At 44.1% G+C, this 27,353-nt stretch overlaps 1 protein-coding gene across 2 annotated transcripts in view; it reads right to left on the bottom strand.

Moving 5' to 3' along the window:
• BBS4 (Bardet-Biedl syndrome 4) overlaps positions 1 to 27,353 on the bottom strand; it is a 36,825-nt gene that overhangs the window by 7,569 nt on the left and 1,903 nt on the right. Inside the window, exons 2-12 of one of the 2 annotated variants that reach the window (XM_065847151.2) lie at positions 26,744 to 26,795; positions 12,504 to 12,583; positions 9,367 to 9,430; positions 8,511 to 8,622; positions 7,825 to 7,897; positions 6,464 to 6,517; positions 5,028 to 5,155; positions 3,290 to 3,344; positions 2,175 to 2,243; positions 772 to 924; positions 503 to 674 (exon numbers count right to left, since the gene is read on the bottom strand). In XM_065847151.2, coding sequence (XP_065703223.1) covers positions 503 to 674; positions 772 to 924; positions 2,175 to 2,243; positions 3,290 to 3,344; positions 5,028 to 5,155; positions 6,464 to 6,517; positions 7,825 to 7,897; positions 8,511 to 8,622; positions 9,367 to 9,430; positions 12,504 to 12,583; positions 26,744 to 26,795 — 1,012 coding nt within the window. Of the gene's footprint in view, positions 1 to 502; positions 675 to 771; positions 925 to 2,174; positions 2,244 to 3,289; positions 3,345 to 5,027; positions 5,156 to 6,463; positions 6,518 to 7,824; positions 7,898 to 8,510; positions 8,623 to 9,366; positions 9,431 to 12,503; positions 12,584 to 26,743; positions 26,796 to 27,353 lie in introns of those variants that run through there. The other variant, XM_065847155.2, reaches the window with a different exon arrangement.

The following is a 27,353-nucleotide window of genomic DNA, read 5'->3' as shown; positions in this document are numbered from 1 at the left end:
TCACCTGTCCGTGACCTACTGGGGAACAACTCCTTGGTATAGTTTTGATCCAACATCTGTTTCCTTCAGCCCAAACTTTCCGTCTCTATAATAACCTTGCATCCCCCAAGCTGGACGCGTCGCATACTTTGAGCGGCGGAGGAACACGCAGGTCAACTCAATATGAGTGATAAAGCATAGTTCGATTTATTAGCCAAAATAGCATATACTTACACAGTTCACGATAACTATGCATACCTGTCACCTACTAATTGGCTTAAGCTCTAACAGTACATTTGCATGGTCCTCCTACTTGCAGCTGCTAGCTATGCTTATTTGACATTGTACTGCTCTTGAAAGCTGTTTGTGAAACTCTGCCAAGGTCTCAGTGACCTTGCTGATTTTACTGAAACAGTCAGCGGTTCCCACTGCGGCCTAGTTTTGCTACTTATGCTAAGGCCTTCAGAATAGGCTCTGCTCGTACAACTGTCCCTTGTTTTTAAGCCATTCTCCAACAGCATACCTGCGAGGAGCATGTACAGCTCCCCCATCTTGGGCTGGAAGTTGATGGCGGCGCTGAGGAAGTGGAAAGCGGAGGCGTATTGCTGCATCGTCAGGTGCACCAGCCCCAGGTTGTACAAGATCTTCCAGTCAAAGGGAGCCAAGTAGTTTGCCCGCTTCAGGCAGCTGACGGCCTTCAAAAAACAAGGAATAAACCCGCTGTACACCCAGAACAGACCGCAAGAGGAATCTTGTTCTCGCGCCACGTTAGCTACAGATGAAGATACTTACTGCTACATATTTCTTCTTCCCGAAGAAGCACATGCCGATGTTGTTCCACAGCGGGGGGCTCTCGGGGACAGCGCTGGCTACCACCCGGTACTTGGAGAGGGCAACGTCAAAGTCCCCGTGGGCCTGCATCATGCTGCCAGCCGCCAAGGTCGCCTGCAGAGACAAGCGACCGGCGTTTCCCCAAATACGGCAAGAAGACAAGAGGGCAAAATTAAGCAACTAAAGCCATGTCATAAGCAACTATTCCACTTTTTCAGGTGTTCTCTTCTAGGGGCTGCCAAGACCAGCAGTGGGGAGAAGATGGGGGCTCTAGAATCTCCCAACATGTAGCAGAAAACAGTGTAAAGGAGGGACTTGGCTCAGCTTCTTCCTCAACCATCTCAATCACAATTGTCTCAGAAATATTGCAATATGACAAGCGTTTAAGGTACATTTTGGGGTGACGGCAGTATCTCCCAGGGCCTGAGTCTCTGAGAAGATCCAACAAGCCCAGATAGAAATAGTTCTGCTGTAATTTAAATGGAGAGTAAAACATACTCAAGTAAGACTTAAGTAGCAAAGCTGGCCTAGTTCACACAACTGTTTGATATGGCAAGTTGATAGAAATATGTGTGGGGAAAAAAAAAAGCAGGTGATTACAACACGCTATATTTATACCACACCAGCTAAATCCTTTATAATAGTTCACAGTGACAAGTAGAAATTTGTAAGTGTAAAGGTGTTTTCACAACAACACTCGGCTTGCATTCATGTATCATTTGTCAACGTCACATTTCAACACTCTCTATCATCAGCATCATAGAGAAGGAAAAAGAAGCAGAGAGAAATGAAGCAACACGCCTACAAAGGGAAGCGGTTTCACCATCAGGGATGAAACCTCGATGCCAAGCTTGGCCTTCCAGACCAGAGCCAAGGAAAGGTCACATTTGTACACAACAGCTGGAAGCACAGACACGGGTATTAGCAGATGGGAGAATAATGTAACGCAATATCCCTTTTATTTGTGCTGACTAGGGGTCGCAGGGACCAGGGAATGGCTCTTGGGATTTTTGAAACAATGCCTAGAACATTTTCCTTGCAAAGTAATTTCCATTTGTTTTAAATTGCTTGATATTAAAAACCAAAGGGATCAATTAAAGATTAAAACCAGATTAAAAACCAAAGGGATCAATTTAACATCCCATATTCTGCTTCCTCCCTTTCCCCTGCCTCCACAATCATCCAACTCCCTACCCAGGGAAAGGTCCCAGAAATGTATTTCGGATCAAACTTTCTGGGCATGATTCTTTTCAGCCCCTCCAGGCTAAGACTCTGCATTTAGACAGCAAAGCTGTGATACTGGAATTAGCTTTAAAAGGTGTCTCATCATCATTCAGCTGGTTCGTTTCCACTCCTCACGATACCTTGTAGTTGCCTGGGTCATAAGTAAGGGCGTTTCCGAGGTGTTCAAAAGCCTTCTGGTAATCCTCACGCTGGGAAAAGAAGCAAATGGGCATCAGAAATTCAGGAATAGGTGGTGTTAAGGAGAAGAACACAAGCTTTCTGACATTTCCATACAGGAGTGAGCTCCAGGTTGATGCTCCTCTGCTCCTTCTTCTCTTCCAGCAAAGAGGTTACAGACCCTGCACATCCTCCATGCCCTCGCCACGATTTCCTCGCCACCCAGGCCACTCTTTTCACTTGAAAAAGTCTTTATTTGTCTTCTAAGGGATTGCAAGTGTTAGTGGGCACGACTGCACATATATAGAAGCACATGACAGCTCAGAATCACTTAAATCCTATCATTTTCGATTGAGTTATGCCAGAATTGTACCAGGATGCATCAGTGTCCCCTCCCACCTCATACTCCCTTCTAAATCCACACGTATCCACTTCAGACGCCCAAGGCTCCTGCTGAATTTCCCTATCTCTAGAGCAAGGCAGTGATTTTTGAGATCTACATTTTATTCTTGAGCGTCTAAACGATTCAGAAAGTGCTTGAGGATCTTTCCAAATCAGTACTTGGCGCAAGTTTTCAAGCCCATCAAGCCTTTCAGGCACTACTGCCTGCTCTTATTCGCTTGTTCACTCTTAGGGAAGCTTAATTATGGTGGTCCTTCCCATACATGTTACAGACCCAAGCGATAAGCATGCCTTTGTTATTTAAAACCATTCAGGTTTTCTTCTCTGGTGCATTAACACTAAGAATTTCATAGCTGCTTTTGTAGAATGACTTGCTAGACTTGTGCTCCAGAAGCAAAGTAATGATTAGTCACGTTTTGTTATACTTGGAGGATTTAGAGCTGAATTAGGGCAGTTGCCAAATCAAATTCCTGCTCTGGCTCAGGGCCAGGATATCAACTTGGTCTTAGCAGGAAAAGGAAAAAAGGAAGATAGAGAAAAGCAAGCTCTGTCATGTTAAATCAACTATTTAGAGAAATGTGTGCAGAAGGTGGAGAGAAATTAACTCTATAAAAAACCAAACCTCAGTCATTTTGAAAATAATTAAGTTCATGTAATAGTTAACAGTGCTCAGTACCTGCAGGTAAAGTAAGCCCAGTGTTGTAAGGAGGTCTGTGTTTTCTGGAGAAAACCTGTAATACAAAAGCCAGAGAGCTGTGCTGTTGATTAGCCCTTCTAGAACAAGCTAAAAACAGAACATGGAATTACGATGCTACGTTATACCAGTATCACTCCAGGAAATAAACTGTCATTATGAAATGCAAATATCAGAACGATTGCCATCATGGGGACTCCTTTGAACAACATTACACCCAAGCTTTCCACATGTCTTCTAGATATAAACGGGAAGTCACCACAGCTCTGTATATAGGTCTGGATGCATAAGGAGATATTGTGGTTTTGCTGAGCTTCAAAGTGAGTCTGCATCGGTGACCTGGAAATACAAAATGGGATTTTCCATCGTCTCCCATAAACCGCCCTGTAAATCCATCCCAAGCCTCCTGGGCCATGTAGGGCAGGTAATCCTCTGCATTTCTGATGGATCCTACACACATGCATTGTCAGACATTTAATTCACCCTATAAAAAGATTACAAACCTGGTTTCACAGACCAGCTGTGCACTGCCCACAAACCAGAGCACTCAGCACTAAAGTATCTCCCAAGGGCTTTTAATGATTGTATATAACTCCCAATCCTACACTGCTAGCCTGGGGTTCACGCAATGATGCTGTGAACCCTTTTAAAAGCATCCCCATTCCCATAAAGAGGACAAAACCAACAACAACAATAAGAAAAAGCAGAAACAGACACTGCATTTGTGGCCTCGCTCACCTTAACAGAACTAACTTTTCAATTCCCTGCTATCGAGACTTAAGAAATCTAATACACGCACTCGCATTGGCACCTTGAAACCTCACTCAGAACAAAACCACCCGTGCCTGACGGTAAATAAACACAGAGCAGCGACAGCCTCTCCTGGAGCGGGTAACAGCAGATGAGAAGAAAACAGAAGAAATCAACAGGAGTGAGGAAGAAGGGAGGGCAGGGGAGCACCGAGATAAGATACAGAAACCTGGTAAGATGCTTAGCAAGGATTATTTACGTAATAACGATTCTAGATTAATCCAAATGTCTACCCAACCCAACATACTGTCAGACAGCAGCCAAAAGCAGATGTGGAAGGAAACAGCGTGTGAAAAGAGCCACTACAAAATGTAGATCCTTCAGCAGCTTCTGACATGCTCCTGCTTTTCTTTAGTGTTTGCCTCTGCTACAAAACCGCATTTTAAAAGCACTGGGAGATCAGATGCTCAGGAATGCCCTAAAACAAGATAGATCAGTGCTGAGAAACAGTGACAAGGTAGGAGAAACTCACTGTGCACCAACCCGTCCCTGGTCTGCCTACTCAGGCACTTCCAAATGCAAATCACTCCGAGAGAAAACAGTATGTGAAACGCTGCAACTGTTTTTTGACAGACAATCAGGGTCAGTGAGACACCCAGGGTTATGTCATTTTGGTAGATAAAACCTTTGGGGTTTATGAAGGCAGTTTTGGGCAGGTTTGCTCCCAGGCATCTCCGTCCGTTTGTTTTTCCACTGTTTTTGGCAGCCCTTCACACAGTCACCTCCTTTCCTGCCACATTGGCAGCAGCAGGACTACAGCTGAGAGCTTCAAAGTGCCAGCTCTGCACAGAGAAGCTGTAATTATCATTATCTTTTTAATCACAGCCTCAATTCAGATCTGGGGCACCAATTAAATTTCTCCTGGCATAGGATGGGACATGGGTAGATAGAAGAAGGGATATATTCTTACTCTACGGCTTTCTTATAGACTTCAATGGCTTTATCCGTCTTCCCCTCCAAGAGGTGAATTTTCCCCAGCATCATGTAAGTCAGATCATGTCTGTTGAGCTCCAGGGCACGGTTTAGCTGGTCTTGTGCCTAAACACACAACCACGGAGGATAAAACAAAATAATAAGTGATTACAGGGACCTCAGTCTTCCTCTTGCCTCCTCAGGCCTGGCCAGCAGGACAGCACAGTATGTTCGCTGTCTCTCAACACGTGATACACTAGAAAGAGAAATGCTGACAGAACAACGGAATTCTGCAATATGGGATATTTGTTACCAGCAGTTACTGAAAAGACAGAAACTCCCGCAGGCTTCGTTATGTTTTAGATGTCCTTGTGGAAGTATTGCTGCCCAGGGTGACCAGAAAATGTCAGAGTTACGGAGAAGTCAGCGGGTTCCAGTTTGAAGGCGTTACTGCAGACAACAAACCCCAAGTATGAACCTGTGCTCTGCAGCTTCTTGCTTTACAGCAAGGCCTTGAACCGGGAGGGCAGCAGGAGTTTGGTGCGAGGGCCAGCGCACTGCACCAGGAGGAGCAGCAGCGAGCGCCTGGGCCGAACTGGGAACTAAAGGTTTCTAAACGCTGATTTTTGCCCTTACAAAGTAACCCCACAGGATCAGAGCCAGCTCGGTGCTCAGCACGAACACCTATGGGAGGATGAAGGGAGGAGCTGGGAACTGCACACTCAGATGTAGGAACAACACTCCATTTGAAGCTTCCAAGAAGTTCCTTATTAGCTACAAAGCTAATCAAGCTCTTTTGTGACTTGTGCTCCAGGCTTTCTGCAACAGGAGCTTCAGTAAATCTTTTCCATGAAGAGAAAAAAGGTGTCTGCTGCATCTTCAGCAAACAAACGCCGTAACTCTTCTCTCTGAATCCTGCCAGAGCCAAGGGGCAGCAAGGTTCCTCCAGAAACTCTGTGCACGAGGTGCAGCAGTTCGAGCTGTACGCAGGGGAAATGGTTTGCGTCTTCACTATCACCTTTCTCTTTCTTCAAGAAGCTGGACTTGGCATTCTTAGGAACTGCTGCTCCTCACAAAACCAGAAGGAGTTCTGGTTCTGGTTTTAAAAGGCTCAGAAACAGCTCTTGTTGGAGCACAACTGGTTTTCTGTCTAGTTTGAGGTCACTCAAACATTCCCTTTAAAACCAAAGACGCTCGCTGAAAAAAATCCTAGTTCGGAAAAAGTGTCCTGGCCAGCAACAAGGTGAATCTCAGCTCCACTCTTACCCAACTCCGCTAACCTGCAGCTGACTCCAAGTAATTCCATGTGCAGACAAAACCAGAGACAGCTCACGAACTTTTGCTCCCAGAAATAAATGCCAAAGCGAAAAATTTCCTTAATACTTGACCCACTTCAAACTTCCCATTTATCAGGCAGACAAGTATTTGCATTACCTTGTTGTAGTGTTTCAGGTACATGTAGCACACACCCAGGTTGTGGCTGATCTCCTGTAAAAAGAAACACAACCAAACCCCCAAAACCAAATCAGCATGAGGTCTGACATGGATGCTACATAACTGGTTAGTGATAAGGGTCAACACGGACCTGGAGACACCCCTGTGCCTGCCCACTCCCTTCTGCATTTGTAAGTCAAGTAAAACCTATACATTCAAGTTGCTACAGGAACCTAAAGAGCTTGCGTGTGATTGTACACAGCAGACTACAGGTCAACGAGATAAAAACACAGAAATAACAATGGTGTCTTCAGACAACAAGGAGCAAAGACTGAAGATGTGCCTAATTTTCCAAAATAGAAGTCGAGCACCAGAAGGGCCGATGTCCCTCTGGCATCTTAAATACTTTTGCGACAGAGTAGGAAGGTCACTTAGGGATCCCAAACACTCCAGTGGCGCTGTAGGGAACAATCACGTCTCTAATCCATCACCAGCAGTTTAACAGACAAGATACTTGCCCCTTTCCCTACCCTGGCACACCTTGGGGAGCTGAAAAGCGAGGTCCGCCAGATCCTCCTTTCTATCCTGGTGAGCATTTCACTGCTTCAGCAGTTTAGACAGCCTTGACCTTTAAAAGGAAACTCTCTTATTTCCCCATTAGCCCTTTTAGAGTGATAGTGATATTCTCCTCCACAGTCTCTCCAGCTGTGGAGGACAGTAATGAATCATGAAGGCAATGTAGACCTGAAAGAAGACCCATGGAATAAAAGGTTTCTGCATTGTCTGGCACATGATATGTTGAATAACACCAAATATATCCTTGTATCAAGCCTGAATTTTAGACATACCGAGTGCCAAAAGTATGGCTGAAGTCAGCGAGTGCCTGATGTCTCAGGGAATGAGATCACACGTAGCAAGTCTTATCTTAGAAACAACACTTCTGCAGGCAAAAGCGTCACCTGCAGAAGGCTGCCCACAACTAACCGCGAGGCATGTCCTCTCTCCTCTCACCCACCGCCGCACGTTTCCCTGTGCAACGCTCTTCCTTCACTTCTTCTCTTCTTATTCAGAAGAACTCATTTAATTCTTGCTCCTGGAGCTACCAGCCAACACTTCGCCAGAACAGGTAATGCTTGGGAGGTAAGAACTAACCCTCTCAGGTAGTTTGAGGGTAACTTTTGTCAACGGTGTTTTGCATTACAAAGCGTTTCCCAATTACTCAAGCAAGTTTTAATGATAACTGAGGGTTTCCAAACAGGGAGCTACTTCCCATATTTTCCTTCATGTCTATACAGGGCTGTGTTAATACATGCAGAAGCATCTGCATGCTGCAATCACCTCCGACTCACTGCAACACTCACCCAGTCCTTTTCGTTGAGTTTAGCGGCTTCATTGTACACTTCAATGGCTGCCTTGTGTTTCCCCAAAAGAAACCTGCAAAAGCATTTCAATTGTTATTTTTCCTCGCTCTCAAACCCTGCTGTGCAATAGCACCTTTGCCAGTGAGAAACGATGCTATTTGCTCGTTCTCTAGAGACCTGCGTGAGAGGGCCCCGGTTTACAATCTCCACGATATTACAATCCCTGGAATATTATAATCTGAGCACCGCTCCCTTTCAGAGACAAGGTTGTCAATCCTGTGAGATGCTGAGGCCCTCCCTGACATTACTGGAGATGCAAGGAATGAATTCACAGGCTCTGTAGTTTGCCTTTGTCTCAATGGAAAGAGATAAGTGATCTAACCAGACACCCAGAGACAGAAAGGGGCAAGTTTACACTGCTCAAGTCAGCACCCTGAGCTCTGCAGCTAGAAATCAGTGCCTCACCTCTCTTGCCTAAAGCACAAAGGAAATAAGAACACAACAAGCAGATAACAGGTTCTGCTTTTACGGGTAGCCCACGCTTCTGGACGCCAACTCAAGTGTTGATAAGGAGGAAGCACATTTGGAATTAAGCAGCCTGGGGTTTTGCTTGGTGCCTGGGAGGAAAACAAAACACGGAAGGTCCTGGATGGCACATCAAAGAGAGACAATAAAACAGCACTCACAGCGATCGTGCCACCTGCTTGAGGTTGTCGGCACTTCGAGGGTTCATAATGGAACATGTCTGAAAAAGTTCAAGAGATTCTTGAATTTTCCCCTCCAAGCGAAATATCAAAGCTGCAAGACAACATATACCAGGCAAATTAGTCCATTATCCGCAGGAAAAACGTGTGTCTCTGACAGCAGGGAAAGAAGGGGAGCACAGATAGATTATAACAACGCTCGTCTGCTCTCTCCCGCTCCTGCCGCAACCTCGAGCAGAAGCTGTGTCGGAGGGCAGAATGACAATGCATGCAAAGGACTCGTGCTCGCTTGGAAAAATTCCTGTTCTTTAGAATAAAAGCTGCTTTAAACCTGGCAAATTGCTCATTAAGACACAGTCTGGATTTTCCCCACTTCTGCGGGCTGCAGCATGTCCGTGGCCAACAAATCTCAGCTCTCCCCCACCACGGCACTTTGAATGGCAACGTGGAGATTCGGGGACATTATTTAGGGGACAGGAGAGGAAGAGGACAACCATCCTTAAAGCAAAAAGTAAGACAATCCCCTGAGGCAGGTACCTCTAAAACACACATCTGTGATACAATCAGACACGCCACCCAAGCACACGCCAAGACGTTGAAGGCCGAGAGCCCACGGTCCCATGACAAACTCATCGACACGGAGAAAGCAGAAAATCTAATCTGCCCATCCATGTGAAAACCCCCAAAACTAGACCTAGGCAAGTAGAAAAAGAAAACCAAAAATTTTGTACATATGAACTCGATATGTTTCTAGCATATGTGCCCCTTCTTATTGATCGCTGTATGTCAAATTAGAAGCGAGTTGCTTTAACAAAACTGAGATTTCCGTGTGACATACCTTGAACGTAGACGGCGTATTCGCACAGCCCCTGCGACTCCTGGAGCTGCTCTTTGATGACGGCCTGAAACGACAACGCGCAGAGAGTACAGCCCAAACACCTCACCAAAAAAAACCCTTATCAGTTTCACTATTACCCCATTACAGCACTGCAGCTTTCCAAAGAATATAAACCTTTCAAATATTTTAATAAAGCAAATCTCAGTGAAAGAAAATGGATTTCTGACTGATCAAATAACTTGTGCAACCATGACTTGGAGAATTTTCTGCATGTGCTACATATAGCTGTGCTCTTCCTGTGGTTATTGCGGAATGCCCTAAAATAACTTGAATTAAACCATCATGCAACGTGGTGATGGGCACAAAACTCATTTAATCAGAATTTATGCTTGGAGAAGTCAATATTAATACAGAATTTGTAGCGAAGCGCTGCAATATACCATATAAAAATGCTATAAAAGTGGTAAACTGTCAATATTTTAACAAAGCTAATGACAGAGATTCAGTTATCAAAACCAGAACCCCACATGTAATAAAGGCGCTGGATCGCAGCTGGGACAACTGTAAGTGTGCACTGAACAGTACAAGCTCATCGCTCTGTTCATTCCTGTTACCAAAGATAATCAGGTATTACCTGGGGAAAATCCCACCAGGAATCTCTGAAAGCATCCTCTGATGAGAAGGGTATCTACTCTGGGCCCTTTCTGAAGAAATAAATTGAATTGGAGCAACCGCAGCTGCGTCAGTGAAAGTCAAATGGACAAGTGACGAGTACACGGGAAAAGGACGGGGCGAAAAAAACATGGAAATGTGAATTCTTGCTGGTTGAATCCACACCGCTGACAGTTTGGGGTGCGGGTGCAGATTGGCTAAATTCCATAGTCACACACGACCCAAAGATATAAAACCAGTCAAAAAAGAGAGACCTTTGGGAGGATAAGCACTGTGGCTACGAACCAGGCGCATCATTTCTGCTCCGAGACTCTTCTTTTGCGCACAAGTGGAAGAAAAAAGGGAGGAAAGAAAGATTTTGGGGATTGAGATTCCTCAGCCATAAAGAGAAAACTAAAGAGCGGAAGGGAATGGAGAGCAAGCCCAGGCTGCTCTTCCCCTCATCTCTATCTGCTGGTATCTCTATATTCTACGCTTTACAAAGTACATTATAAGACATTCAACGCAGACATAACCAAGCACCTCCTCTATATTGCTCCATATAAAAATATATATTAAAAATATTCTGTATATAGAAAATGAGATCAGTTTCTCAGAGCAAGAGAGGGCAATAGAGAGCTATCTTTTAGAGAGATCTGATTAATTCGATAAGCCCTAAAAAATCCCATAGCAAAACGCCTTGAATTGAGAAATGTGATCTATAATCCCAGCTTTTCCTCCCAGGTTTATTTAACTTGCTGACAGAATTCAGCCCTACTGGCAGGAGACCAACCAGCACAAGTGATTTTTATTAATTAAAAGCAGTTGGCGATTTTAATAATTCCTCAAAAAATTGTCAAAAGCTTGGCAACCCCAAAATAGACGCAGGAGCGGCACCGTAAGGGTTAAAATCAATGTCATGCCTTCACTTTGGGGAGCTAAGGTTGGTAAACAAACAGGTTTTTCTTTGAAAAATACGGGAGCTTTTAAAATCCTGTTAGAAAGGAGGTATCTCAAAGCACCGCGGGGGAATCCAGCGAGATTGAGAGCAAAATTAATCGCATCACAGGTCACCTGTTTCTCAGATGAGTCTTAAAAGAAAATTAATGGACTTTAATGAATGCCCAAACTATACCGAAATCAAGGATTTAGCAGCAGTTTAAGCTGTTGGGGATACTGCCAACACCTTTTGGATGCGCCTGTCGCTCCTCGGCGACTGAAGCGGCATCACGGCACGCTGAGGTTCCTGTCTTTCTGGGGACAAAACCAGGCCTCTGAGCACACATCTGTGCGACAGGATGGAAGCTCATTTAACCTGTGATGGGCTGCTGCCAAACTCTCCCAAATGTACTGCAAAAATGCTGTTTGGTGAGCCTTCAGGAAAGGCTTGGCCTCCTTTCGCTTCGACAGCTTCTGCAAAGCCGGCCTGCCAAGCAAAAAAGCTGTCTTCTCTCCATTTTTTCCCCATTTTTTGCTTGCTTCAGTGACTGATGAAGACGTGGAGGAGTCAGTGTTGCCGTGATATCATCCACGTGGTTATTTTCGCTGTTTTCCTGAGCTGTACATCTCTTTTGCACTCTGCGACCCAACATCCCATCACGGAAACAGTAAACGTGCGCAACCAGAGACCTGAGAAATTCAGTCGGATTAACCAAAAATTGAAACCATTTTCTATTTACATTGCAAGTTCAACTTGTGTTTCTATCTATTCAAGCCAAGATCTGAGAGGAAATGGCTCTGTTGCTGATACAACCCTCCGGCTGCATTAATTAGGAGCTAAATGAATTTCCCCTGGCCCGCCCCTTTCCTAAGCACCCCCAGGAGTTGTGTGCACAGACAAGTCCCAACCAACCCTGATGTTTCAGAAGCGAAAAAGCATTTTCAGATCTTCATTGCACGGGACACAAACAGAAAGGCAACTCGTACTTCCCTCCTCCTGCCCACCGGTGCATCATTTTCAATAACTTGTGTTCACTGTAGCAGGAAAACACAATATTTCATAGCAAAGTTGCTCTTTCCACTTGCTGTTATAATCCCAAGCAAACAACCACTTGCAAGCTACCCGCCAAATTAAAGGGTACAAGGTAGCATGTGTAAACTAAAGGGTATCCAAGATCTTTTTTCTTTCAGACTTGGTAGTGATGTTTTACTCAATCAAAGTGTTTTTCATAGCATCTCTGTAGTACCATTGAGAGACCAGCACTACAGAACGGTGTTATTAGCTTGGAAGACCCTGTCCCTCACTTGAAATAAGAAAGCTTTGCAATTTTTTTCCATTTTCCTGCTCATGGGTAGCTCTGGAGAGCAGCATGCATGGATCCTGAAGGTAGCCAAGGATTTGAGAACATTAAGGTTATTTTACTTGTATTTTCTTCTGGTCCTCTTATTGCAGAAGAAGTCAGTAGTTTGAAAACTGGTATGAAAACTATTGTTTCATAACGCTAGTAAAATACTTCCCAATGCAAAGTCTCAAAAGCAGCTCTTACCTTACACTCCTCGTAGTCTCTGTGAACGTAGAGCAGATAGATCAGCCAGTTTTTCCTCTCTGGAATCGGTAACTCTGGTGCTACATGTAAAATATGAACAGAACACAGGAAATCAGCCTGATCGGCACAGAAACTGGGCACAGCACAGTGGCCCAAACAACTAATTCAAGAACTGCAATTGCACCAGGCAGTTGACTCGAAGCCTGGAGTGTGGCCATACAACCAGCGTCCAGTTTCATTCTACTTGTTAAACTGACAGACAAAACGCATTGTTCAAAATAGACACTAAATAAAACCCCTTAGCTGAAAACCGCCTCGAAAGACTCGAGGCATTGGAGCAAACAGCACTAAGCACCAAGTACGCACCCATTTTAATTCAACGTTAGTGCTGGTCTGATGAAATTGGTTCTTCCAAAATATTTAAGAAGCAGCCTGGGGGAAATGAGTTGGATTCACATTTTGGAACTAGGGCGGAAGAATAAAAGGTCTTTAAAACAAATTTCTGGGAGCGGATGAGAAGGAAAAGATGAGAAGTGATACACAAAAAAGGAGATTTTGGAGATGTTGCTGGTCTGAAGGTGTGAATAATTTAAAGAGGTCAAACTTAGTTCTTTGAAACTGTAAAGAGACTATGAAACATCACAGGTCAGAGATACTGCGAAGCTACTGGCAGGAAAAATTATTGTGATGCAGTGGAGGAGAAAGACTTGTGCTCCAGCATTTCAATCCTAAGGAGCTTCCAGCAGTAATTATGGCAAATCACGAATGGATGTTGCTTAGCGATGTTCGCGTTGGGTTTAAAAGTTGAACACGCTGCTGTGCATTTCATTAAGGCTGGAAATGCATTGCTTGTTTCTGCAGTTCAGCTGTGGGGAGCTGCGAGGTAACCATAGCAACTGGCAAAAACCCCTCTCTGTTTGCAAGTCAATATTGTGCCAGAAGCGCAGAAGCAAAGCGAGGGCTGGAGTAGGAGCGGGGGTGACACAGACCGGACCCCACCGCCGAACCACACACGGGCTGAGCCTCCAGCAACCCGCAGCTGGAGGAATTCACTTGAATTCTTTGAAGTGCTCCATGGTTTCCTCTGCAAACCAGCGGCACGGGCTGCGATCGGATGGGAGACAGAAGAAACTCTGCAGCTAGAAGGGCTGAATCATGTCAGGAGATGCTGTCGGAGCACATGTCATTATCTTTTAGAGCTTTAATGGCGCGAGGCCAGTGCCTGCAGCGAGCAGCAAACACATCTCTCCAGCCTTCCAGGCTCTCCACACCATTCACACCAACTCTGCTATCACTGAGAGCACTTAAAAACAACTACAGTTTCTCCTGCTGCTGAAAAACAAAATGTAAAGCCATTCTGGTTTGGGTTGGGTTTCCTTTTCTTAAAGTTGTAGGATAACCTACCACATACTAAGATGGAGCTGAGATTTAAGTGCACACCCCAGCAATTTAAGGTCAAATGTCTTATAAAGAAGGTTGAACTATCCTAAAAACAAATAGAAAAACCACGGTCCAAACAAGCTGGATTGGGGATCCAAATGTCCGCAAATCCTGCTCTGCTGTGTAATATCTGCATCTTTCTAAGGCATTTTAATATGTGTTCTCTGATTAGAATAATTGATTCCTGATGAATTCATGTTTTGTCTTTGTCCTTCTCACAGTGAAATCATGAAGGGAAGAATTAAGAGGCTGCCTAAATAACTACAAATTGATTGAAAAAAACACTCTATTTAACCATAAAGATTTCAGTTACAATCAAAACTAAAGTATACTTTGCCGTTTTGTGCTTAAAGTTACAAAATCCTGCATCATTATGTACAGTGAAAACTCTTAAATAGGGATTAAGCAGAAGACTCTCCAGACAAACCCCACCTGTAGTGCACGCCTTACTGAGAGGTCAAAAAAATAGAGAGCACCATTAAATGTTAAAAATATACATAGAAGCAAGTTGATGCACTCCCTGAGTCTGTTCCAAGAAGTAAACGTGAACAGTTTTACCCCTTCTCTGAAGAAATCCAACATAAACACCATAAACCACATCTGGAGTGGGTCCTGCAGGGGACTGAGAAGAGAGGAAGGACATCGAAATAGTGAGAAAATTAACGTTTGACACAGGAACATGTCTGATCCCCCCAAAAAGGGCTGTCTGTGGGAAGTAAAGGATTATTACCTGGCAGAAAGAAGTAATGCAAATTATTTGTACACCTCTCCAGAGCCACAAATGGGTTAAATCTGCATTGCTGTTTTTCCACAAAAGCAGTGAGATACCTACTGCATTGATCCCCGTTGGGTTCGCTCCCCCAGCCTGCTGATCAGGTTTGTCCCAGGGCAAAGGGCGACCTGAAGAACAGGGAAATTCAAAGCCCTGGCTATTTGGGACTCTGAGAAAGGGAATAAACTGGCAGAGGCTCCATATGGATCTAATGCTTTGCAATCTCACGCTAATTAGAGCTGGGAACACACACTGCCACAAACAGGTTTCTGCATGGGGAAAAGTCGCCGAATTTGGCCTCGCCAGGAGGAGCTGAGCATGTTCATCAAGCTCCTCGGGCTGCCTACACTGCAATTTTCCACCTTCTTCAATAGATGGACCGTCAGAAGTTTCTCACACGTAGCTGCTGGGGAGCATACGAAGCCACGCTTTCCTCTGTCACCTTTCGCAGAGCGCTCCCAAATAACCCAGGCACTGCAGGGACTACAGGTTAGAAAACAGTAGTTTATACCATTCTGGCAGTGAAAACAAACTAACATAAAGCCATTGTTTTCTGGAAATCAATCTGCTCAAAGGCCAGGCCAAGAAAACACAATTAAACAAAAAATTGCTATCTCCAGTGAAAAGAGTTTATAAGTTGCATAATTATCTTGTGGCCGCTCTTTTCTAGGATTACAAAAGTCCACTCTCATTAAGCAACTGCAACAGGGAGCCAGGCACCGAATATATGATTAAATACCTCAGCCAAGAGATGTGCCAGTTTCTTTGAAGTGTGTTTTGACTGAATTCCAACGAGAACCCATCTGATCCCCCCATTTCTTGGTGGCCAGTGATTGATTGCACAACCCACTTCCAGCAATGTGATTTTTCTTTCTGACAAGGCTCCTTTAAGGAAGCCACCGGAGCGGAAACCCCGACAGAATCCCGGTCACATCACCAGGTTTGTACCTGTGCTGCACTATCATCACTCTTTGCTTTATTCATCCTCTTATGGATTTTCTCAAAGGACTGAAAAAGGAAAAGAATCAGTTATTCTCTTTTGTGTAAACCTCCCTAGGAAATTATTTTGTGCTTGCATCTTCATATTTGGTAATTATAGCTGAGATATGAACTATCAAACAGTGGGTTTTCCATTTATTAAAAGGATTTTTAAATTGCTGTAAAGAGAGAGGAGGTGAAAAAAGCCCCATAAGGTTCCAACCAGATTTCACGGGGGAAACAATTGCTAAAGCACCAGCCGCCCTCTTAAAGCAATTGCTGGGTGCAAAGAGACCACTTGGGTTGTGGGCACAGCCAGAGGAAAGTGGATTTCAACATAACTGCACAACTGTGGCCATCACAACACTTTTCACCTCATTTTCTGCAGCGTGTAAACCATCAGGTCCACCGAGCACCCTTGTACCCGTCCTGGGAAAAGCATCGAGCAGCTCTGAGGTGGAGAGGGAGCTCAAGAACACCAAAAAACCCAGCCCAGCCCTTCTTCCAACCTGGCTTCTTGGGAAGAGTCTGAGCCACAGGTCACTCCCTGTCCCTCCAGCTTTGCCACCCAACCTGCAGCAAACTGAGCAAGAGCTGGAAGGAGAAGCCAAAAGACACAAAGAAGAACCTGTTATCAGACTAAAATCCGTGATAACCTAAACCACACTTAACATACAGTGCAAGGAGAGGACAGAAAAACAATTAAATTAGAGTATTTTTTATTCTGCAGCAGCCTCACGAGCCATAGTCTGGATCCACTGAGGCAGGTGCCACGTACATGGGTAAGATTATTCAAAAGGCTTAATTTGGATCCTGACTCAACTGTCCCTTTCCAAACTCTAATTAAAAACTGCATGTTGTATAACAGCATTCCGGTACACGGGTATTTTAAAAATTCACAAACGCAGAGGCACCGACTCAAGTCTCTTATTGTAACATTTTGCTGCTAAGAGAGCTGCACCAAAGAACTGGGCAATGATTGCCGCTCACAGAGCTTGGGGAAGGTCTCTAACAGAGCTTGGCTGTGGTTACAGTCCAAAATGAAGCTGAGTGCTCTCACAACCACGTTAAATCAACACTCCTCGGGCAAAAAGGCGAGGATGAAACCAGCTGTGCATATCTCCTCTTTGCCTCGAGCTTCACAAGTTGCCAGGGCGAGGAATTACGCTACCGCTTGTAAATCCAGAGAAAGAGAGACTATGAGTATCTTCTAAATAAAATAATATGGAAATAACAAGGCGCACATGCAAATAAATACTCTAAAACAACACACTATGGTCAGGGAATCGTATTTTCTAAAATGAGGTTTGAAAGTCTTTTTAAGCTCTAGTATCAGGGGCTTTAGATTTAAAAATACCAGAGGAGCATCCTACAAATTCCTGGTGCGCACACAAATTTAACGAGAAATCCTCTTCCTTACTCAGACACTCAAAGGCTTTTATTGAGCAAGAGAAATACGTTATGAATACATCACCACTCAGAAGAGGTTGCTTATGCTGTATTTCGCTAATTGCGTGAGTATACATTATGTATATATGTGAGTATACAGGTGTCTGTGTACACAATTACCTGCAAAATGCATATGAACAACAGAAAAAAGCAGAGCACCCTTTGCTGGCACCGTTCTCTCTGTTCAACCCCCTGCCCCAGCTTCCCTTTTGCAAATTGCCGCTGAAACACCTTTAAATCAAACAACAAACCCGTGCGGCTCCTCGCTATTTACAGTCAGCTGGGGTTAATAAAACTCATCATATACAATTGCGGGGCTGGCAAGAAAGCCATAATTCATCGCCGTGATGTGACAAGCGTGTATTAAAACCTTCACAATAAGCAGAGAAAACTGGAAGGAGGTTGAAAAACAGCAGCGGATTTGAACAAAAAAGCAACATTTCTGACTCTACACCTCCCCCTGCAGGAAAACAGAACTGGAGAGATAGCTGAAAATTGTATCTTAAAACTGATTTATGCACTAGGGCGAAGAAATAAAGGGCATTTTCTGTTGTTAGTTTACATCTTGAAGAGCTGCTATCTCAGACTTCAGTGGATTTTCTGATTTAAGACATTTAAAGTTCCGAGTCACTCCAAATAAAAACGCTTTTCTTTACAAGACAAACCCCTCCACTGATTATTCAATATAAATGTCTTCTGGTCCGTGCTGCTCGAGTTGAACCTGAAGTTAAAGCGGGCAGATGTGTAAATAAATAGAGATTTGTGACCCCCTGGACTCGCAGTGCCGCAGCGACGTTCCCAGCGGCAGAACCAGTCGGTTACTGGGACATCTCTGATAGCAGGAGGCAGCTAAATCCCACCCGGCAATCCTGACTCTGTTCCATAAGAGAGGGGCGAATTATATACATTAGCACATCAGCCTGATCATCAAGCCACAAAAAAAATCCGATTCAAGCCTAATATGGCTGGATTCCAGCCTAAAGTTTGATTCAAGCAAATGACATTGGGGTGAAATTTCAGACTGTTTCTTCTACACAAGCCAATTTTGACCATCAGCGCTGAGCAGCGACGCACACCCTGAGCAGAAGAAAAACAAGGATCTGAAAGCTCCTTTGCCATTTTTCCTTTGAAACGCAAGCTAATCTAGAAGAAAAAGGCTAATTTGAACAACAATTCACGAACCCCCAAGGATGCAGACTCTACACATGGCGACATTCAAGGATCCAAACCCCTGGCATAGCACCACAGAATCACAGAACGGACTGGGTTGGAAAAGCCCTCAGAGATCATCCAGTCCAACCCTTGGTCCAACTCCAGTCCATTGACCAGATCACGGCACTAAGTGCCATGGCCAATCTCAGTTTACAAACCTCCAGGGCCGGTGAGTCCAGCACCTCCCTGGGCAGCCATTCCAATGCTGACCACTCTCTCTGCACAGAATTGCTTTCTCATCTCCAGCCTCAATTTCCCCTGGCAGAGTTGAAGCCCCTGCCCCCTTGTCCTATTGCTGACTGCCTGGGAGAAGAGCCCAATCCCCCCTGGCTAGAACTGCCCTTCAGGTCGTTCTAGAGAGTGCTGAGCTCAGCTCTAAGCCTCCTCTGCTCCAGACTGAACAAGCCCAGCTCCCTCAGCCTCTCCCCATAGGGCTTGTGTTCAAAGACCCTATCTTATCTTCTCCATTTAAACCATTATTTTTGTCCTGCTTGATGCTCATGCTCTTGCAGGCAAAAAGGAGCCGGTGCTGTTCCTAAATACAGGAGGGAGAGTACGTCGTCGCAGAGGGTGAAGAAAATGACTCATAAAACGAAATAAATGGCTTATAAATAGTACAGGAGGTCCGAGACATTAACTGGTGACTACTGAGTGTCTCCTCCCACCGCAAAGAAGGGATGGAAGATATTCCCCCCGCAAACGAAGCGACACCAGCTGCAGACATTCCCAAAATAACCCGCAGAACCAGCTTCGCATTAATTCCAGTATCAGGAGCGTGGTAGTCTGGGGATTTTCAGTCTAATCCTTCCTTTGGCTTAAATTCTTACGCTTAGTCTTTTTCTGTCTACAGTGAGAGGTATTTTACAGGGAAATTGAAACTAAAATCATTATAAGGCATTAGTAAGGAAAAGCTTTCCTCTTAAAAAGCAAAATAAAATGCAACAAGGAGAACACCACAATCCAGTCTTGGAAAACTTCCCCTTCAATATGGAGTAGAAGGACCTAGAACCTGTCCTCATTTCATCCGCTGCCGAAGAAAATTATTATACTAGAATAATACATATATATATATAAAATACAGAAGCTGATCTTGCAAATGGTTCAACATTTCCTACTCCGAGACGCTATTTTTTGAATGCGCAAACTTCTCCCAGACTTGCTGCCTCAGGATGAATTTCTCCGTGTTGAACATCTGTCCCGGGATGAGTGTTTGCCTGTGGAGCCTTCACTCTTCCCTATTGCAAAAATGTCTTAATGATAGAGTCCTTAATTACATGAGCACATGGTTACTCTGAAAAAGCAAGACCTCAAGCACCAGGGAACCCAAAACATCATCTTGAGGAGCAAGTATTGTCTCTTAAGAGACATTAACATATAATACACAGTTTGAGTATGACACAGAAGAACCTTGCAGTACCAGGGGATTTATTTACAGGATTTGGTAGCTGCAGATAAGCACGACATGTGGCTATACACCACATAATGGAGACACAGTTCATCGGAAAAGCTCTCACCGAGCTGTCTCATCATTCCTGCGCAATGGGTGATGCCGGAGAGCAGGGCTAACGCCAACATGTCATTACAACACTGAAGACTCAAAAGCCGGAATTCAAGCTGCACAGACGTTAATTCTGACATTCCTGAGTGGGACGTTGTAAGGAGCACAGGCGATCTGCTCCAATTTCTACATCAGAGACATCTCCATTCAAAAAGATGAATCCCAACCTTCCTCAATTTGTTACTTACTCTTTTTATAAAACAATTTTAAAGCTCACTATAGGAGATGCCATTTTATCCGGAAGCAGCACGCCAACAGACAAACGTGAAGCTGAAGGCTTTAAAGCACAAAAGAAGCTTGCCTAGCACCAAGGACTTTCAAAAGAACTTCAAAACCTAAATTAACCTATTTAAATGTGATCCTAAAATGATATGTTGCAATCCCACAGTTAGATCCGCTAAAGCTGGGCTATCAAACTTCACCCTCCTCCTGGTCCTAACCCAATATAGTTCTTAATTATCAAATTACCACAAGACACTCAGGTTGTACTTGTTTTCTACAAGAGGTGGCACTTTAACGGCGCTTTTCATTGCCTAATTAAGTTTGCAGCAGGCGAGAGAAGCAGATACACGTTTCCCTCTTTACAGAGAAGAAAGGAAGCAGGTTGACAACTACCAAAAAACATCAAGCAAGCACTGAAACTATGAATATTCTGATTTAAAAGTTAGCACTACAATTTTACAGTGCTGTCGGTATGACCCAAACCACCCCTGCTGTGTGCAAAGGATTCCCTGCTCCTGGAACCACGGACACGAACGTGCACACACAAGAGGGCAGAGCAGGCCCGGCACAGTCAAACAGCAATATTAACCAGTTCTTGGTGGTGCAGGGCTTACCGGGCTGTTCTTCTGGGGGAGAGAGGATAAAGTGAAGTATATTATACAATTTTATTACCCCCAACTGATAAGTCTTTTTTTTTTTAATTTTACTATTAAAAACTTACAGCTCTCAGACCCCGAACAAATACACACAGCACTACTGCCTGTTTATCGCAGAGAACTGAAAATATCAATGTCTCACATAAAACAATTATGTAATTACCAACTGATCTTTGTTATTTAGAAACCATTTTCTTCCCACATGTTTGTAGGTTCAGATGGGGTACAAAAATCTGGCTTGCATGTGGCCAAATGGAAACGAATTGGTACGTACAGATACAGGGAATCGCATTTGCTTCCTCCCCAACATGACATTTCCACTAACGTCTTTTCTTTTGACACACTTAAAAGTATTAATTAATTTAACTCAAGGGGTTTGTTTTTTATCTGGATTTCTCAGGCAGCTTCACTCTTGAGAGTTCAAAGGCAGCTTTGAAGCTGCCTCAAAGAATGGATTCATATTGATTGAAGGAAATGTATCAGGAATTCAGAAATGATCAGCTCTGCAAGTGCACGGAATCGATTCCTCGGGGCAGTCCCCGCTCTTCAGAGTGCTCAAGCCATTAAAACACTTGCAGGATCCCATCAAACATCTGCAGGAGCAAGAGGGATCCCCATCAGTTCATCTCTGTGAGCAGGAGCCGCCCAGGGAGAGCGAGATGCAGGACAAGAAGCCACTCACCTACTTCTGTGTAACCTCTAAATTATTCATTATCTAACAGTCCCATTTTGAGATCGCTTATCAGGAGCACTTCCTAACCCAAGTCAATACCAGATAAAGTGAGCTTTACTGCCCGTCAATCAGCACATGGAATTATTTTTCATTAGAAGTGACACCCATGGCTTTGCATCCATATGAAAAGGACAGGACTATGGGTTCTTGGGCTAAATCCCGACGTGGGATTTAGCTGGACAACAATAACACACACCACTTGAGAACATTTCAAAATGCAATTAAGCCAAAGAAACTACCCTGGTAAGATGCAAAATACCGTGTTGTCGTCATCTGTCCAAAATGCAGGCTTCTGTGTGGTAAAAGTGTGGTAAATTTGAGTGGCAAGGAAGAACATCCTCATCACCGCAGAGTTAAAGAACAGGATACAACCCTGGCTTTAAAACGCATTTACCTCACACACTCCCCGATTTCTATTACCTAATTTCTCTGCAATAGCCAAGTCTAATAAAACGTGGCTATTACTTACAAAGGGACAGCGAGCACTTGTGTGGTTATCGCTGATAAACCTTCTTCATCAGCTCTTTTAATCTCAGGTCAGTAACTTGGTCTCTGAAACGGAGAATGTAATAAAAGCAGAGAGAACTTCATTTCCTCCCTCTCAATGACTCGCCATGGCCTTACGAGACATTTTTGCTACTGATACTCATAATTATACAAGACAGAACAAACAAACAAACAAGATGAAGACCTGAAAGCTTTGAAACATCCAGACACCTGGTTTATTTTCCAGAAATGCCCTGATATAAAACACTGAGCATGTTAAAAGGCCCAACAGACAGACCTGGCCACAGGGTACACTCAAATTTCTCCCTATGAAATGTCCCCCATACATTTAGCTCACAGCCTTCAGTCCTATCTTCAGCAGCACTCAAACAGACCAAGCAGTGCATTGCAATATATCCATTTATACAACATCTGTCATTTAGTGTCTCCAAATGTTTTGTTAACTGAAAGTCCGCAGCATCCAAATACTGTCATTGAATTTTAGACCAATCTCACGGCTGATAAATGGAAAGAAACAGAAGTCGAAGCGTTTTGCCAAAGGTCACAGTTAATCCAAGGTAGAATTCCTTGCTTCAAACCCTAGGAAAAAACCTACCTACAAAGCATCCAAAAAAATAGCCCAGTGCCCAGGGCTGGGGAGAACATTTAATCCCTGGTTAATCCCATTTACAATTCACGTGGGGCTGATTTTCCCTTTGAAAATGATCTACCTGGCCCTTCCTTGGGTAAATATAGAGGTGGCTGGTCACAATTCAGAATCCTCCTTTTTCACAGTCGAATGGATTTCAAGCCCAAGTTCTTCTCAGTGACTCAAGTGAAAACTATTTTATTCTGCTTCAGTGTATTTATTAGAGTATATCTATATTTTTAGGATTCTGGCCTGTTACTAAAAAGAAAATCTGAGATCTAATATTAGACTCTAATATTAGAATTGTTCAATTAACCTCTGAACTGTTATTAGACTAATGTACACCCAGAACTTCCTTTCTAAATATTTTCCCATGATAAAGGGGAATAAAAATCTATAAAAATCAACAGCACAAACTGGTAAAAGCGCTACAGTACTATCAGATACTATAAAATGACTTGATTGGCCTGTGTGGCAAAAGGAAAATGGAAAGACAGGAGGAAGACTACTTCAATTCGAAGCCAGCAAAGCATTTCGGAAAACATCTGATTCATTTAAAATGCAGGAGGGAGATTAAAACCCCATCTCAGCAGGCTGATATTAACTCCACATCGCTTCAAGGAACAGAGCTCCCTTTATTCTGCCATCAGTTGCTCGGGGACAAAATATCAACACGGGGAGAGTTATGGATCTTGATGTAGCAACAAAGGGAATTGATTTTCAGAGCAGCTCTCCCCACGGGGGGTAAAGGACAAAATAATGAATGGGTTTAGCTCCTAACGTGTCAGCTGCTGAATAATGGTTGTCACCAAGCGCAGCTACGAGACACTCCGAGGGGTTTGCCTTCTGTCGGTCCCTGTCATTTAGATGGCTACATTTGGAGGTTTCTAACCCGATGGCTGCGACCAACACCTTACTCAGTACCACAATCTGCTCCAGACTCGTTATACGCTTGTTAAAAGTTCATCGTTTTGCCCTGTCTGCGAGACAGACCCACTTAAATCCCAACCTTTTGGGCTTTTGCCACCTACAAGCCACATGACGGATCAGCCCTGACAGCAGCTCGTTCAGAAGCAAATTCTGCCTCTTAACTCCAAGTTGTTCTCATTTAAGAGCCATAAAATCAGGTTGCTAAACTCTGGTTCTAGGTTCCCAGTTCATTGTCTCACAAAGCGGATCACGGGAGGGAGGCACCACAGCAATAGGGGAAACCCTATTTAACACCATTCAAAATATTCATCTTGCCTTGCAGGTCAGACTGCAAACCCCGTATTCTGGTGTTCCTTCTGCTCAAGCAACAAAACCCACATTTGGATTTCATCATTTGAAGCAGCACTTGCAAATGTGAGATCACGTTCTCAGAAACTGAAGTTTAGTACCCGACTCCTAGCCAGTTGTTCCAGCCTGAATCCAAGCACCGTGATGATTAAAGTCAGGGCTTCAGCGATGACTGCTCATACTCTGCATCTGTGTACAACGACTTAGTTATAGCAATTCATGCTCTTTTGGGCATGGATTTTATCCCCACCAAACTCTTTGCAGGAGAGGGGCCTATGCTACCGCACCACATGGTCTCCGCATTTTATAGACCTGCTTGCACTGAAGTTGCTTTCAGTATCTCTCTTGCATCCTATTGAAAATACAATGCAAATATAAAAAGGCGAATTGCTGCAACAGAAAGTTACCGTTCAGTGTTTTGAAATAAGTTTAGAAGCACCCTTCTATTCAAACCTAACTGAGGGAGATTTGCCTGGCTTCTTAAAGCTCACTATCATTCTCAGTGTAACTAAAATAGGATGAGAGACTTCATTAAGATATTCTAAAAAAAAAAAATCTTACTTAAAAAAGCCACCTGTTATGGACTGAAGATGTGATTCTCCTGCCAAGCTCCACAAAAGCATATCCACCATCACCTTCCTTCTTTCCCCTCCCCTCTTACGTGCCCTCAGCATCACACCCACACACAAGGACACTGTTATATCACTCCCCATCACAAATCTTTTTGCTGCCCTCGTTTCCTAGAGATTAACGATCAAATCAGCTTTTGCCCAATGTGCTAAAGGCGACACAGTCAAATATTAAATGGGAAAGGCTTCCAAGGCATCTCTTGTCTGAACTCTGATATCTGAGATGTGCCAGGTACTGGAGGTGCCTCGATTTACCTCAGAAACACAAAACAGAATTACAAAAGTCACAGGCTGCATTTCTCCTTTTCTTCACCGTAGTTAATTTTGAGTCAAGTGTTCTATTGGTATAAAAGGGAGATCCAGAGCCACGAATAACTGGATTTCATTTACGGCCTGCAGCCGTGCGAACACCAACGCCAAGCGAAGCACCACGCTCCGTTTTTGGGCTGTTAATGCAAAATGCTGAGTAGGAGAGAAAACTCTTCCTCGGCAGCCACTAAGCACCAACCTTTATCAAACAGCCGGCAGGATCTGGAGGAGCGGCTCCATTAAGAAAGTTGCAACAGCCACGGTTTATTCTCCCAAACAATCAATATTAAACTGTGCACACTTAAAAGCAGGAAGGCGCTTGACAGACAGTTTAAGTTGACAGAGGGACGACAGCTTCCATCCAGCACAGCTCCACGGCTTCTTTCTAAGGTTGATGGCCCCATCTTTCTTTTTCAGCTATTCTGTTTCTTTTTCAGCTATTCTGTTGGCTCATGAATTATGCAGAGTTGATTTAATAGACCTCAGCCCGCCAGGAAAGAGTGATCATCCATCTCTTGGCAAACACCATCAGCCCGATCCCCCTACAGATGTTTTATTTAGAGAGCTGCAAGTGCACACTGTCCTGTGAAAACAGATAGAAGACGCAGCATCCCAACCAACACGGTCAGCGCAAATATCAAGATAAAAGTAAATTTGAGGGTTATTTTTACTTGCATACAGGCCTAAAGGAGCAGCAATTGTTTCCTCTCAGTTCTCAGCGACGTACAAAGGAGACTCAGACTTGTGCAAACGAACAATTGTAGGTCTAAGGAAACATCAAGCACCATCTCCAGGACGGCCAAATTCTGCTCCAGTGCTGGAATTCTCCTGCCAGGAATGGGGACTCGGGGACGTTAGCCTGACTGCCCCAAAAGAAAAGCCAAGTGGATTTTCCATCTTCCCAGATGAAGAACTTCACCTTTAGGCAGAAACTACTACATAGGACCCAGTTGCCACAAAGCTCCTTTGTAATGCCAGCACTGCCCCCAGGCAGTCTCCATCACAAAGAACTGAGACTGGCACTGGGCTTCTAGCAACACTGCACAGTTCACTCTGAATTATAATCCAAATTGATGTGGCCCTCTGGACATTTGAGACAGGGAAATGCATAGAAAACCCCCAAACCTCACCTTAGGCAGGTGCCAAAGTCTCCACAGTGAACATGAGCACAGCTCAGTACTGCAGAGAAGGAAACGCTTGTCGGGACAAGTTGAGATGGGAAGAGGGGAAAGGAGAGGCTGCAACATCAAACTGCGCTGCAGGATCTACCCGACCCCTTGCAAAATATCAAGCTTTAGTCAAACATTTTGAACCGATAACCAAAATTGTTCCTCTTCCAGTTCAGATTCACTCAGGATTTCCAAACAACAACTCCAAAGAAAAAAACCCCACCACACAACAACCACCACCACCCCAAACAAACTACTGTCACTAAAACCAGTTACATTTGCACAGCTTTCTTCAAAACTTAGAAAACGTGACATGAAAACCCAACAAAACACAATGTTAGTTTCTCGAGATCATTTCTACAGCAAGACAACATTCTGAAGAACCTAAACCAAACCAACCCCTCTTAGTATTTAAGATCAATGAGTATCAAACTCATTAACAGCCCAACAAGTATGTACACACTAAAATAAACAGTTTCTCAGATCATAAGCAAACATGCTGTAGGTATAATAAGTCAGCCAGAAACAGCATGGAGCTGTGATCACGCAGCTCCTCAAACAACACACTCAGCAGCCTGCAGTCTAGACAGGCTCGTCTTTCCCCAGCAGATATTTATTTCTCACTAGACAGCTGCACACACTGTAAAAGAAATCTTCAAATCAACCTGCCCGAGAAACACAATCACGTCTTCGAACAAACCTTTTTTAGGACGGGGTTTTGGAGGTTCTGTAGCCACCGGCAATGGAGAAACCTGCAAAGACAGGAAAAAAAGGAGCGTTAAATATACCAGGCAAAGGTGCTTGACGATCTAGTCCGGAAAATAATCAGAAAGGACAACTGGCAAATCCCAAAAGAGGGCATAAAAATAACATCACTGCTGAGAGACAACCTCTGCCCCGCCAGGCGCTGCTCTTCCCCAGTTAGAGCTGGTTTTTGTTTGCCACGTAGATTAAATAAACCCCCTCATTTCACACCATGTTCCTGTTCTGGAGGCTCAATGCTATTTATTAGGATTCTAGAAAATTATCGTTATGTTACAAAAAGCAAAACCCCGGCATAACTAGAGATCACACAGGAAAACGTCTAAAGCATTTATTATAGAATAAAGTTACTTAGAACATCATCATAGTCCGTAGGTGTGTGGGTGAAGTAACGTTGCGTTGCACAGCGAGCAACAAACCTTGACCTGCAAGCATCTATGATTCTATGAATGCTAGGGATTGGAAGGGACTTGGAAAGCTCATGCAGTGCAATCCCCCCATGGAGCAGGAACACCCAGCTGAGGTTCCACAGGAAGGGGTCCAGGCGG

The sequence above is a fragment of the Patagioenas fasciata genome, chromosome 12 (assembly GCF_037038585.1).
Source record: "Patagioenas fasciata isolate bPatFas1 chromosome 12, bPatFas1.hap1, whole genome shotgun sequence".
In the NCBI taxonomy this organism is placed as follows: Eukaryota; Metazoa; Chordata; class Aves; order Columbiformes; family Columbidae; genus Patagioenas; species Patagioenas fasciata.
Note: the sequence above shows the minus strand (reverse complement) of the source record. Positions and strands in the feature narration are given on the sequence as shown.